The sequence below is a fragment of the Ostrea edulis genome, chromosome 3 (genome assembly GCF_947568905.1).
Source record: "Ostrea edulis chromosome 3, xbOstEdul1.1, whole genome shotgun sequence".
In the NCBI taxonomy this organism is placed as follows: domain Eukaryota; kingdom Metazoa; phylum Mollusca; class Bivalvia; order Ostreida; family Ostreidae; genus Ostrea; species Ostrea edulis.
In genome coordinates, this window is record NC_079166.1 from 13568616 (window position 1) to 13582756 (window position 14141).

At 34.3% G+C, this 14141-nt stretch overlaps 1 protein-coding gene across 8 annotated transcripts in view; it reads right to left on the reverse strand.

Moving 5' to 3' along the window:
- LOC125672953 (serine/threonine-protein phosphatase 6 regulatory subunit 3-like) overlaps window positions 1-14141 on the reverse strand; it is a 33386-nt gene that overhangs the window by 15115 nt on the left and 4130 nt on the right. For all 8 annotated transcript variants that reach the window (XM_056160113.1, XM_056160111.1, XM_056160112.1 and 5 more), the window contains exons 2-14: window positions 11055-11122; window positions 10693-10772; window positions 10483-10569; window positions 10151-10337; window positions 9815-9952; window positions 6120-6185; window positions 5912-6024; window positions 3972-4085; window positions 3635-3764; window positions 1773-1931; window positions 1044-1169; window positions 802-866; window positions 453-571 (exon numbers count right to left, since the gene is read on the reverse strand). In XM_056160113.1, coding sequence (XP_056016088.1) covers window positions 453-571; window positions 802-866; window positions 1044-1169; window positions 1773-1931; window positions 3635-3764; window positions 3972-4085; window positions 5912-6024; window positions 6120-6185; window positions 9815-9952; window positions 10151-10337; window positions 10483-10569; window positions 10693-10772; window positions 11055-11122 — 1452 coding nt within the window. The remainder of the gene's footprint in view (window positions 1-452; window positions 572-801; window positions 867-1043; window positions 1170-1772; window positions 1932-3634; window positions 3765-3971; window positions 4086-5911; window positions 6025-6119; window positions 6186-9814; window positions 9953-10150; window positions 10338-10482; window positions 10570-10692; window positions 10773-11054; window positions 11123-14141) is intronic.

A 14141-nucleotide genomic window follows, 5' to 3' on the forward strand; every position in this document is an offset into this window, starting at 1 on the left:
TCATATTGATCATGGACAGATAAAGAGCTGTGGAAATTCTTATATAGGATGTTTAGTGTAAGATGACTTTTTTCCACACACTTGTAATTACGGCTTGAGTATATTCACACTGCTTCCTTGACATGCAATATGTGCCTCATTGCACACAGCTATATGTACATTTAACACATCATTTAGTCGGATTTTTCTTTCTTTTTAATGATGATTTAGTCTCATTCCTGTAATTCCTCTCTGCTGTAAATTCACGATAAGGATTTCCAGCTAGAAGACGTTTTTGATTTAGTCTCGATCCTGTAATTCCTCTCTGCTGTAAATTCATGAGATTATGATCTCCAGCTAGTAGACGTTTTTGAGGGACCAAAATCCATGATTCTTTCAGATTTATGATGAACCTTTGGTTACAGGAATTTGACCTCCAGTTCTAAACACAAACGTAATACAGACACACTAACCTGCAATCTGGTCTTTGACCAAGTCAGAGTTCTCCCCCTTTTCCATCACAGCCACAATATCATTTGCCATTTTTGTAAGATGCCCCATGTACCCCCGTCTTCTACCCCTATCTTGGCTTCTGCAAATCAAAGTTTTCTCATCTATTGTACTCCAACTAATGCATGTATAATTTGAAATTGATACAAAAAAAAGACAGCTTCTCATTTTCTCTCTTATTCTTCAATGTAGAACATTTTTAAAATCTTCATACACAAAACAGAGGCCTAAAATTTCAACTTTCTTAACACATTAATTAATCAATAAACATGCGAGTCCAGCTTTACGAAAGTCTGGGCTGTGTAAACTCACTGTTGGTGCTCGTTTTCCTCCCAGATGTCCATTATTCTTTGTAATAAATTGCAGTCAGTAAATAACTAAAAAACCAAAACACAGGCATAAAAATATACCATCCAATCACTTAAGGTCAATACACAAACAAATTGAAAGCAAGTCTGCTCTGTTGACAAGATTTAAAAAAAAAACAAAAAAACACTACAAACTTTTTTTCATTAATGTTTACCTTGCTACAGGTAAATCTTTGAAATATTTACCTGAGCTAATAATGGATGTTCTTTCTTTCCCTCCACTTCCACCGGAGAATTATACAGAATTGTATTAACACACTGACTGACATGGGTATGTAAAAAGTTATTCCAAACATAATGAAAACATAAATCCTGCAATCAAAAGAAAAGCACAATAATAGTACAGTTTGTAGACTTGAACCATCCACAACTCAAACTTTTAACATTCCTAGTTCATATTGTATATCAACAAAATATCTATATCAGAGCAACAGATAAGCTGCGAGCATAAATACTCATTAGATTTTTACCTACTGCACATTCAAGTTGAAAATCAGATGCACAATGACGTACTAGCAAACATAAACAGCACTGTCTTTCTAGTTTTGGGGAATTAATCAGAATTTTTTTGTTCTGATTGGAAATATTTTAATTAACATACAAACAATAAAGTTTCAGTTAAAGAGCTTATTCTTTTCAAAGGTAAAGACCAAGACAGATTCAATCAGTTACATTCACTGAGTAAATATTACTGAATTCTGTATTAGTTGCAAAACAGCAAAGATATCAGTAAATTAACAAAATTCATTTTCGACTTTTTTCTAACAAACCAAAAAAACTTACTGATCTGAAAATCAGGGAGTACGTACTCTTTGTGGTAAAATAATTATCTTGAGCTCTGCATATTCTTTCCAATGTAATAAGTAACATTTTTTTTCAGAACAGAATCTTTAAAGTTTCAAGAGGTATACTTACAAGTAAAACCTTAATTAATCCTAGATTGGCTAACTCTACATTAACGGTATGTGTGTTTGTTAAAACCAGTGCAGCTATAAGTCTGACTGTTTGGAGACGTGTATTGCCAAGGGGTGGATCAAGACATCCTATGGTAGTAGGCATAGTTTCAAAACGTTGCTGTGAATAAAAAGAAGAAAAAAAATCAATGCATTTCATTTTCAAATAAACTGAATACAAATAATCCTCTTTTAAACATTTAAATTTTAAGGACTTCAAACAATGAAATGAAAAAAATAGAAAGAAAAGATTTCAACGCTACTAAACAAATCACACTGAATTAACAAAAGATCTGAAAAGTTCTTCAATTTTCATCTTAAAAACTGATCTAATAGATACTTTAAAGTACATGTCAGCTTTTGGGGTCTCATGAAACAACACCCCTGATAAAGTAAATGCATGAACTGAGTGAGACTGACAAAGCATGAACCGAGGGAGGCTGACAGCATGAACTGAGGGAGGCTGACAAAGCATGAACCGAGGGAGACTAACAAACCATGAACCGAGGGAGGCTGACAAACCATGAACCGAGGGAGGCTAACAAAGCATGAACCGAGGGAGACTAACAAACCATGAACCAGGGTTCCAAATTACCGCTCGCCCACTTGCATTGGCGACTAAACTTTGCTTGTGGGCACCCAAAATTTTCGTTCTCGTCGCCCACTTGGCGACCGTAATTATCCGATCAACATTTTTCTTCCCGACCAATCCGAGTCCTATTATTATTGAAGTTCAATTTCCGGTTGAGGTTTTGTCACTTGGCGAGACATTCATGATTCCTGGGGTATCAAACCTTCCAAAATGTATTTAAATTAGAAGTTGAACAACGCAAGGGTTACTTCAAACGAAAAGAAAGCGTCTGCTTTTAACCCAAGTGGAAAGAAGGGGAGAATATGGCTCGATGACGGCAAAAAGGGGATGACGTGCTGTGTACAAAACATGACACGAAAGGTTCAATCGTTGTGACAGCTTGCCCAAGTTATAAACTTGACAGCATCTATAGCTGAGAAATTTCGAAATAACATAAAAAGTCTGAAGAAACATGTGTTAAAGTCAGACGCCACGAAGATCATAAAGTTGCTAGGTTGCCGAAATTAGAGTGGAAATGAGAGAGGTATTTGAAAGAATTATGGAGAAGGAAACAGAAGTTAAATATTGATAATTTAATTTTTTAAATAAATTGCAATGTGACCTGATGTTTCTTTTTTCTTGTAAAAAAAGTGGGCTACTAAAATTCCATGTGGGCTAACAGGATTTCTTATTCAGGGGCCCACTTGGCCCATAAGGTATTCAGTCGAAGTTGGAACCCTGTGAACCGAGGGAGGCTGACAAAGCATGAACCGAGGGAGACTGACAAAGCATGAACCGAGGGAGACTAACAAAGCATGAACTGAGTGAGACTAACAAAGCATGAACCGAGGGAGACTAACAAAGCATGAACCGAGGGAGACTAACAAAGCATGAACCGAGGGAGGCTGACAAAGCATGAACCAGACTAACAAAGCATGAACTGAGTGAGACTAACAAAGCATGAACCGAGGGAGACTAACAAAGCATGAATTGAGGGAGACTAACAGCATGAACCGAGGGAGGCTGACAAAGCATGAACCGAGGGAGGCTGACAAAGCATGAACCGAGGGAGGCTAAAAAAGCATGAACCGAGGGAGGCTGACAAAGCATGAACCGAGGGAGGCTGACAAAGCATGAACCGAGGGAGGCTGACAAAGCATGAACCGAGGTAGGCTGACAAAGCATGAACCGAGGGAGGCTGACAAAGCATGAACCGAGGGAGGCTAACAAAGCATGAACCGAGGGAGGCTAACCTTAGGAGGTTCTGTAAGAAGACTGTGGAAATCTTTCAGTCTGGGAGTGATGGCCAGTAACACATTAGTGACTCCTTGGGCCAAGCGGTCTGTATCCAGAGAGGTGATCTGGTCTGTAGAGCCCTCCGGACTGTTCAGTATTAAAATAATTCAAATTTCATTGTTTAAAATGTAATGATAAAATGTTATTTTTTTTTATAAATAAAAAGGGTGAACTACAAAAGATTTGAAATAAACATTATCAAAGTTATATGAAAACGATTAATTTTACACGTTAGAATTTTTTTGCAAACAATTATCTATAAATCAATCTTATTCAACAAAACAAAAACCATACCCGTGTTTCCTAAATTCTAATAGTGTTTGTATCACAGATATTCCATTTACTATGACAGATTCATTCTTCCCCGTGTCTAACATATTGGTCAATAGATCGGCTACATTGTCCTCTCTGAAAACAAGAATTTACAATGAAACCTCTTACCCCAAAAAATGAAGGGTTTTATCCAGCTTTCAAATGTTACTACACATTCCATATTTAGGCCATTTTTTTTTTTTTTAATTTGGTTTATGGATTTCAAAATTTTCAAATCTGTTCAGAGGCGGTAAAAAAAAAGAAAGTTAAATGACAAAATGTTAAGTAATAAAAATGAATTTGATTTGGGGTCTATGTTTTATTATCAACTTTAATATTCTCTTCACAACTTCAGACGGTGGTATATAGCGACTATTGTGCACCTTGGCAACAATGCTGTTTCCTTCAAAAATGTTATTTGTTTATTAAATTAACTTTCTATCACTATCAAATGTCCATTGTTTACCGTTTAGTTATGTAAATCCCAAAATAAAAGAACCACATCATTTTTCTGACTGGCCTTACCAGGCATATATTTTGTCTAAAAATTTACTTTTAAGTTTTAAGTCTTATTTATGAAGTTACACAAGGTCATAAATAAAATTCATAAACCCTATCAACTGTCATTCAAAAATTATGAATTTTATATAGGTCAGATCAATTCATTGTTGGTAGTCAAATTCTTATACAGTGAATGAAAAAATTCATGTTAAAAATGTTTTCAACCTCCTTCAATATATGGAATTTAAAAGTGTATCCTCGGCAAAATGTATGCATGGTAAGGTCAGGTAGGGTTATACTTGTTTAGGTGATTAGTGCAACCCAACGTATGTCATGGATGCCATCTGAAAACAAGTGTTTGTTTTTATTTTGGGATTTACATATCAAAACGGTATGCAATGCATAAATTAATGCTAATCAGAAGTTAGTTTCATAAACAGATAACTTATTAGAAGCAAATAGCATTGTTACTAAGGTGCAGAATAATTGTTAGCACCGGCTTGACTGTGTCACACATGAAAAACATGAAGGACTGTCCCAAGATTCCGCGGAGACGTCTGTCCAAATATCCAGCCCAGCAGAATCTATTTTTTTTCTCTTTCTTTTCTTTTTCTCTCTATTATTATTTTATTTTTTGTTAAAAGGAAAAATGTCATCGTTGGGAATATAAAATGGTGTGAAAAACCATTTTATTTCTTCCCCCAACATCTCAAACAATCGGTGCAGCGGATCCGTAAACCAACTCAATAAAAATAAAAGGCCTTAATGAGAATTTTTGAGGATGCAGATGTGAGCTCCCAGGGGCAACCCTTCACAGATTACAATATTTCAGTACTAATGCACTGTATATATTGATTGAATATTGTTTAAAGTCACTCTTGAGAATATTTCACTCATATGGAGACATCACCATTGCCAGTGAAAGGCTAGAAAATTTAGGCCTATGCTGGTCTCATATGGCCTTTGAACAGGGAGGGATCTTTATCGTGTCACACCTGCTGTGAGACAGGATCTCGGTTTTCGCTGTCTCATCTGAAGGACCGCCCAATTTAGTCGCCTTTTACGACAAGCACAGGGTACTGAGGACCTATTCTAACCCGGATCCCCACGGGACGACTGTACATAAATGACTGATCACTGATTATTTATATTGCTGAATATAGAAAACAACAGAAAATGATAAAATATTTTTTGTTAAATTTCATATACTCTCATGTATGGAATTTCAACAATTATGGGGAAATTTTTACCTTTGAATGGGCAAACATTCAATTCTTAGTTAAAAGGAAATCAATACCTTCTACCAGTGAGTAATCAATAAATCCGACAAATGTTATAGATTTTTAAAATTTCAAAAAATCATTAATTATGTTCATCAGAGGTTCCACTTCTACGTAAATAAAGTCACTTAAATAACTCACTGTTCTACAGTGTTGAGAAGAGGGTCAGTTTCTGTCCTGTCTTGGAGCTGTGAGAGTTGCTCCCTACCCAGCCTAACGATATCACACAGGGACTGGGCTGAATTGCAGTGCACCTAATGAGAAAAAACAGCAACAAAATGAGTTCAGGAGAAATGTATGGAAACACGATTTTAAATGCATTTAATCAGAAAATGTCCTGTCCACTTACGTCTTCATCCTGAGTGGGTACTATACATCCTATCAGTTTTTCAACAATCTGTTTTTCATTCAACCACTGTAAAAATAATACCAACATTTTAATTAATTAAACTACAATTACATACATGCAGAAAACTGTTATCATCATATGAAACTTTATAAAATATTCCCAAAATAAATCTGATATGTGTCCATTAATCATTATTGTGATTACAATGTTAATAGTGAAAAAAATAAAATAAAAATCAGCTTATCAACACAGTGACAAAGTAGTTATCAAACGATTGCAAGCAAACAGAATAAAGTTTCTGAGTAACAGTAAATATGCCAAAAAAACATGAAAATCTCATAGGGCTGTTCCAGAAATAAACCCAGGGGATCAGACACACTCTTCAAACACAAAGTATGCAAATATTAAAAAAAATAATAATGAAATAAGACACGTCTTCCACCCACTACCAAAATACTGTTATTAGATACTTCTGCTCCAACCAAGTGCCCAAAACAACTCCACTTCCCTCTCCTTTAGACATGTTTGAAATGGGGGGGGGGGGGGGGGGGGGGGGGGGGGAAGGAAGGAGAAATATTGACATTTTCCCTCAATTTGAAAAAACAAAACAATTATAGTTAATTATAATGAAAAACAAGTCTTGAATATTTTGTTGTTGTTGAAAACTTCCTTATCCCCCCCCCCCTCTTTTTGTTTAATTGCTTAAAGACCTATTTGTCTGATGTACTTCAGTAGAGTGAATTTGTGATTTTTATTGTCATTGTGTGTTTTAAGTGATCTGGTGAGGTGTGTCCCAACATAAAATACTTCGCTGATGAATGGGGAAACAGAGTGGGATCACAATATGTATACAAATAAACCCACTTCTTAGTGTAAATAGTACAGCCATGAATACTGACTTTCAAACTTCAGAGCACAAACTTTTCGTTGATCAAACCTCAACAAATGTGTGTTATATATTGCTGAAATGATACTAAATGTCAAATTTACTTGCTGTGTTGATAAAATTCTACTTCGTGTGGTAACTGCTTGCTATTACAGTGTTGATGAAATCGCACTTGGTAAATGGTATCATGCCCACTTGTTTTAGTTGCTGTGTTGTAGAAATTTGTACTATATGTAAATTAAGTGTACTAATACTTTACATCACTGTCACTAGTGCAGTGCAAGTACTACAAGTACATGGTCTTCAGCTGACAAAGTTTTCATGAAAAACGAACTGATTTAGCCCAACTTTATCTTCGTAATCTGCACTGTTCAACATTTAGATACCAAAAAATAAATAAATAAATAAACACTTGTGCTATAATATTCTATCAATCACATTGTTTTCACCAAAAGTAGTTTACAATTTCTATTTGCATTTTGGGAACATGTACAGATAAATGCCTGATTTCAAATTGGTAGAAAATCAAATATTTTTATGAGGGGATATTCAACAGTACTTTAGTACCAAAAAAATGTCACTGATTACCCTAACGCGATGACTTATTAAGACTTTTTCTCAATTTTGAACCAAATATCATCATGTACATGCAAATGTCATAAGTGGGGGGTGGGGAGGGGGTGGGGGTGAGAATGAAATGGTGGATCGGGACACAAGATCTGACAAACACCAGAACTGACACAACACCTGTTGAAAATCGTCCCACATCACAAAGTCATCATCTGGGAAATTACCTGTATATCAAATAATGAAGACATGCTTTATTCCCATTACCAGATCAATACCCAATATATCTTCTTAGTCACGTATGTGGTATGTTCTCATGAAAAGGCAACCCATAATGTTAAATTTTATCTAAATTGTTCTTTAAAATCTCAACATACAAGTCCATTGTGAGGAAAGGTAACCCATAATGTTAAATTTTATCTAAATTGTTCTTTAAAATCTCAACATACAAGTCCATTGTGAAGAAAGTTTTATTTTCAATAATATCACATGATTTACTGAAGAAATAACCACCAAGTAAAGGGATCATTTATTCTGCATTAAGCCTATTACAAGGCTGCAACAGGATTAACTTCGATGACATATCTCACCGATATAAAAACATGGGACACTGCTCTGCCAATCTGATTTTGATGTCTAAATAAGCTGTATGTTATCTTAGTGATCTTAAAGTATCAGAATCAAGTCCATCTCCATCAATGTTTTACAACGTTGCTTCAACATCTGTTAACCATGCTGCTGTTGTTATGTTATTAGATCTGTATATACAAATAAATGAATGGCAAACTTTTTATTTTTTATGCTCTTTTTCAATCCTTAAAGCTGTATGACCTGATGTTCATGTATTATTTTTGTACATAATTACCTTAAAGCAGATTAATTACTTTTATAGAAAGTTATTAACTTTCCCTTAATTACATGCTTGAAAACATCTGCATGTAAAAGAAAACAGTGATAATATTATTTAGAAAGTAAATATCGTGTGATACATATATAAATCATCCCATATATTATACAGTGTTAGACGTCTATAAATAGACCCACATGCGTCAGGGGAATCCCAACATGATGTATAAACTCATACGCAACTGTCTAGTTTTAAGGCTGAAAGAGCGTAAAACAACGAATTACTAAGAGGTATTTGATATTTTTATTTTACACAGATAAGACCACCGATGATCTGAAAGTTTGAACTGGTCACGTGACTGTCACTAAAAAGTCAAATAATCTGTGCGATGATTTAATAGCGTTTTTACGAGATGGGAAAAAAAATATTGTAATTCGGACCATACAGCTTTAATACAATGAAAACTAGACCTGTTTGTATCTTAACATTTCTTGAATGTGATTGAAAACCTTACTAATATTCCTACATTCTATTTTTCACATAGATGCATCCAACCTAGACAAAATAATTTTCGACAAAAAAAATATATTTACACAACCACAAGGGTGTCATCTAACCCCATTAGGTCATTCTGGAACATGCCTTTTGGAATGAACATGACAATTATAAACAATATTACCTTGAGTAACTGACCATGATGGGATATTTGTTGAAAGATATAATATCATCACAGAGAGTACTCTCAACACATTGCAAATATTTGATCAAATTAACTAGCAAATTATATCAAATGGGTAATCATGAGCAATTCTTTTATCCAACTTTTAATTCTTACTATTTCACTACCATCCAGATAATTATCTAACAAAAGAAGATTTGTCAGATGTCAATATAGCTTACTGGAAAGCTGGACTCTATTTACCCCAACCCCCTTGGTTGAAAAGATATTGCCAAAATTAAAGTTTCTGACAAGTACAAATGAAAGGCCTAGTCATGAGGATTTTTTTTGCATTATAAAATATCAAAGCTCTATTGCCCTCGGTACAAAAGATATAGCCAAGGTTAAAGTTTTCCCTTAACAGTGTGACGCCAACATCATCTGGGTCATGGCAATAGCTCTCTGGACATTCGTACTGTCAAGCAAAAAAAATAAATACTGAAACTTCTTTTTTAACTAGCACATACACTCCCTTCCTTTATAGTCACCAGATCCATTTTGGACTTATTTTCACTACTCCGACACACAATGCAAAAGACATTGGACAGTAGGAAAAGACTAACAAACTTTGACTCAGTCCAAGGATGTCCTCAGTAACATGCAATATCTTCCAGTGTTCAACGTCTCATGAAAATATTTGCAAATACTGGTCCTACTCGATTACAAATCACATTTACCTCAATGACTGCCTTCCTTAGCTCCACCCACTCAACACAAGTCAGTAGCCTGAGGAGCAGGTCCATAATGGCAGAAGTACCTATATGGTCTAGCAGAGTCCCCACAAAGTCTTCCTGAGATTTGAGGAAATTAAATATCTGCAGAGAAAAAAAATCATCACTGACAACATGTGCATATCTATATTGTTTTGATTTTTTTGTTGAAAATTTCAAATGCAATCCGTTTCTGTTGGGTATTCCAGTGACTATTGACTAAACAGATGCAAGCTTGATTGCAACGTTTCCATTGCCAAATTATTCACATTTTGTTTTCACCCTGTACTTATCAATCTTTACCATTTCACTTTTCCTTGTGATCAGTAATCCCATGACTTTGCTGAAGAAACTGGCTAACAAGGGATTCAGTGGTTTTTCCATTTCCAGGAAAGCATACAGCTTTTTGACCAATTCTTCACTGTCTGCGAGAGCATCGTTGATCTGCGACACATCTGATGTTAATAGCTCACATGCAGTATTTGGATATCTATCAAAAATATAATTCAAGATTAAAATTGACATTAAATTCTATGAATGTGTCTTTAATAATTTCCTTGAATAAGAAAGGAAAATCTCCACATCAATATTGTGTCTGTCTCTCATTACTTCACAGGTAAACAGTCCATTCTTACTTGTATCTGAGTTTCTCGTCATCTGAATCTATCGGTTCTATTGTGATTAGTTTCACCATTTCCTCCATATTTTCGGGTTTTATAATACTGTTGAAAAAAAAAAAAGAAGGTGAAATAGGGTTACAGAGTAATAAAGGGCGCGTTTTCATACACCAAGTACACGGTAATTTCTTTTGATTCATTTATGGTATAAAAAATTGAACAACTTACAACTCAATTAATTTTGTATTCTGTGATTTGCACTCTTGAAGAATATCTTCTTCATCCATAAGTTCTCGCAAGGTGACATCCTTAAAATAAAAGGGATTTTATTGCCATTGATAATTTTTTTTTTATTGAGAATGAAAATAAGCAATTAGTAAGCATAGCGAAATCAGAAATTTTAATACCACACCACTTTGCAAATAGGGTCTAGGCCCTACACATTGGAATGTTACACTTGCTTTCTAGTATGGACTCTATTGGGAAATTTGACATTTATTTTTGGCAAAAAGGAAGCAATTTTCTTAATGGGAATGGGTTGAAATTCTAATCGATGTGGGTCAATGGAAAAACTATACTTGAAAACTTACCTCCTTTTCAAGAAGTGTGTCAATATGGGAGGTAGTCATAAGATTGAACTTCCAAAACATTTTGAAAGCTGAAAAAAAAAAAATCTACTCAGTAATTCAAATGCAGTTGATCATTATTAACATAATAATTTTCCAAACTTATCATTATTGAGAGTTGTCAAACAAAATAACAAGAAAGATAACATTTTTCTTCTAAGTTTTGTAGAGGTCTTGCAAAATTCCATCAAGTCCTACAAAACCTACATAAAGTGCAGGACCCAACATCCAACAGCACCTTTAATTTTGAACATCAATTGTGTATATATAGAATGCAGTATGAATTTAACCTACAAATTGTATGTCAATTAGGGCTGCAACGGGTACCCGAAATAACCTGAAAACCAAGGGTCATATTGTTCAGGTTGGGTTCGGTACCATTTTTCCTTATTTCGGGTCGGGTTCGGTTTTTACGATAAAATCATTACTAGAAATGCGTTTCAACAACATGGCCTCAAAATCCTCAAATGTGGCTGTGTTAACTGATGGCATTGTGGACAAAACAATGACAGTATGCAAGATATGTCAGACATATCTAAAATACACCACTGGATCACACCATCAATGACAAAACATTGAAAGCATGGAATGGAACGAATAGAAGGGACAGTACCATGGATGTCGAGTCTAAGCCACAGTCCACGACTAATTATTGTAAAAAAAGAAAGGTTTTTAATTTTAACTGTATATTACATTTTTAAGAGATATATAAACCCAAATCGAAATATCCAAACCTGAATTGAAAAATCCTGAACCGAAAAATTTTGGAACCCCGACAGCCCTTAATGTCAATATGGCCAAGAAAAACAATTACATTTTTATATTCTGAAATTAAAAGTGATTCTGACTTATTGATGAAAAAGAATTTCTGTAAGATAATTTACTTAGCAGAGTGTGTTATTAGAAAAATTGGCAACTAGCTCATGAATTGGCGACTGAACCACACGATGAAGAACTTAGTGGCTTTACATTTAACATAAAAATCTGTTACCACATAGTTAGTTTGGATATAGAAAAATGTAGTTACTTTCATTTAAAGGGACATGAAGATGATTTGATCTGAAAATTTTCAAATTTATATTCCACATCTTAATTTTTTTTAAATTTTTTTTTTTTAAATTTGAATGTCAGTTGTAGAGTTATTATAAGTGAGATCTTTCACTCAGTTCTTTGATATGTAAACAAGGCTCGTGTCATGTTTTTGTTTACATATAGACTTCTTAATAGAAAATACCATGCTTAAAACTGAATGAGATGTGACAAACACTAGAAACTATTTTATTGTGTTCAGAATTAATTGTAAATTGAAAATTCTGCTTTAAACGAAAATTTTGCTAATATAAACAAAAACTTGACATGAGCCTTGTTTAGATAACAAAGAATTGTGAGCTCTACCTCTCTTGTAACTCAACAACTGACAGTAAATTTTTTTGCTAATCACTGGAAATACCTTAGTTAAGCATTGTAAACGTTTAAAATAGAAAAAATGAACATTTTCAGCTCAAATCGTGCCCATGCCCCCTTAAGTTTATTGGTCACCATTTTGCCCGAGGCAACTAAACACTGGTACAGGTGACAAATTATTCATAGAATACTGGCCCTTTTGGCAACCAGAACTTCCTCAGTCTCTCTGGTTACAATCTCAACATTAAAATCATACTTTATGTATTAAGTTATGAATAAATTGATTTAAAATTATGATGCAGATATTTTACATTACTGGTGAGGTATTAATTTTAATTACAGAATTTTAAATGGCACATTTAGGTTTCTACATTTACACATTGGTTCCTGTTCTGATCGTGATGGATGGAATATTCAAATAGAGCATCTCTGGGTGTCAAGCAATTCTAGTTGCACATCCACATAAAACTGTTTTAATATAAATCTCAGATCCTGGTAAATAAAGGACTCTTTTAACATGTAGTTTGGCTTCACTGTAATTTGGGGGACTCTTGATGAACATAAAATCTAAATTCCTGGGGTTTCAATATTAAGTAAGAGTTGATGTGATGGAATTTAAATTTAATAAAGTTTCCAAATCATGCAGACTTCAAGGAGGAAAGCTCCATGGGGAACTACTGAAATGATTCACCTAAATATTGATACTGTTCAATATAAATGCTCCATTCAATGTTCTATTTATAAACTTGATTTCAGCTCCATACTTTTTGAAAAAAAATTAGGTTTAAGGTAAATACGTTGGGCTCAACCTATACAAATTATTTTTACATGCATAAGGGACAAAATGGTGACCAAAGTACCCAGGCTGTTGTCAGCCACGAGTCTGATGCAAATGATTTTGAACTTTAACAGTTTAAACTACAGTGCTCCCAAGTATCTTAATGTTTAGAACTTTGGAAACTTTTCTGTTTTTCAAATAGCGATTGAGAATCTTCTGAATAAATCTGGTCTTCAATGTTATTACTTGTTTCTTTTTTTTATTTAAATGCATTGAAAATATGAAATTGTGGCACACGTTGAAATACATATTGTATCATGAAGGGGGCGTATCATTCAGCCTTACTGATTTTGAACAGCTTTCTGAGAATTCAAATAATAGTAAATTGACACTTGTCAGTTCATACTGAGAGCCCTGAGTTTTAGTGCCTTTATCGACTGGATTCACTAGAATGTGTAGGGTACACAATTTTGATGATTACTATCATATATTCTCAGTCTCTAAACAGTATTTGGGTCTCCTATGATGAATTAAGGCATCAACATATATGTAAATGTTAGGGGACTTAACTGTTTAATGTAAAGTTTCCTTAAATTAGATCCAAGGAGTCAGGTTGGGAACACTACCCCTACAGCGAGATCTTCTCGCGAAAACCCCGCTCTAGTGAGAGTAAATATATTCCGTACAACCGAGAAAAACACCTGTCTCTTCATGTTAAAAGAAGAAAAAGTGCTAAAATGTCTGATACTTCTGTAATTATATTAATCAATACAAAAACACTCACAATGTGCATTGGATTTCAGACTGTTTCCCTCTTATGCAGCAACTTTAATATGGAATTTCTCTTTTTGACTGTGTTGTCAATTTTA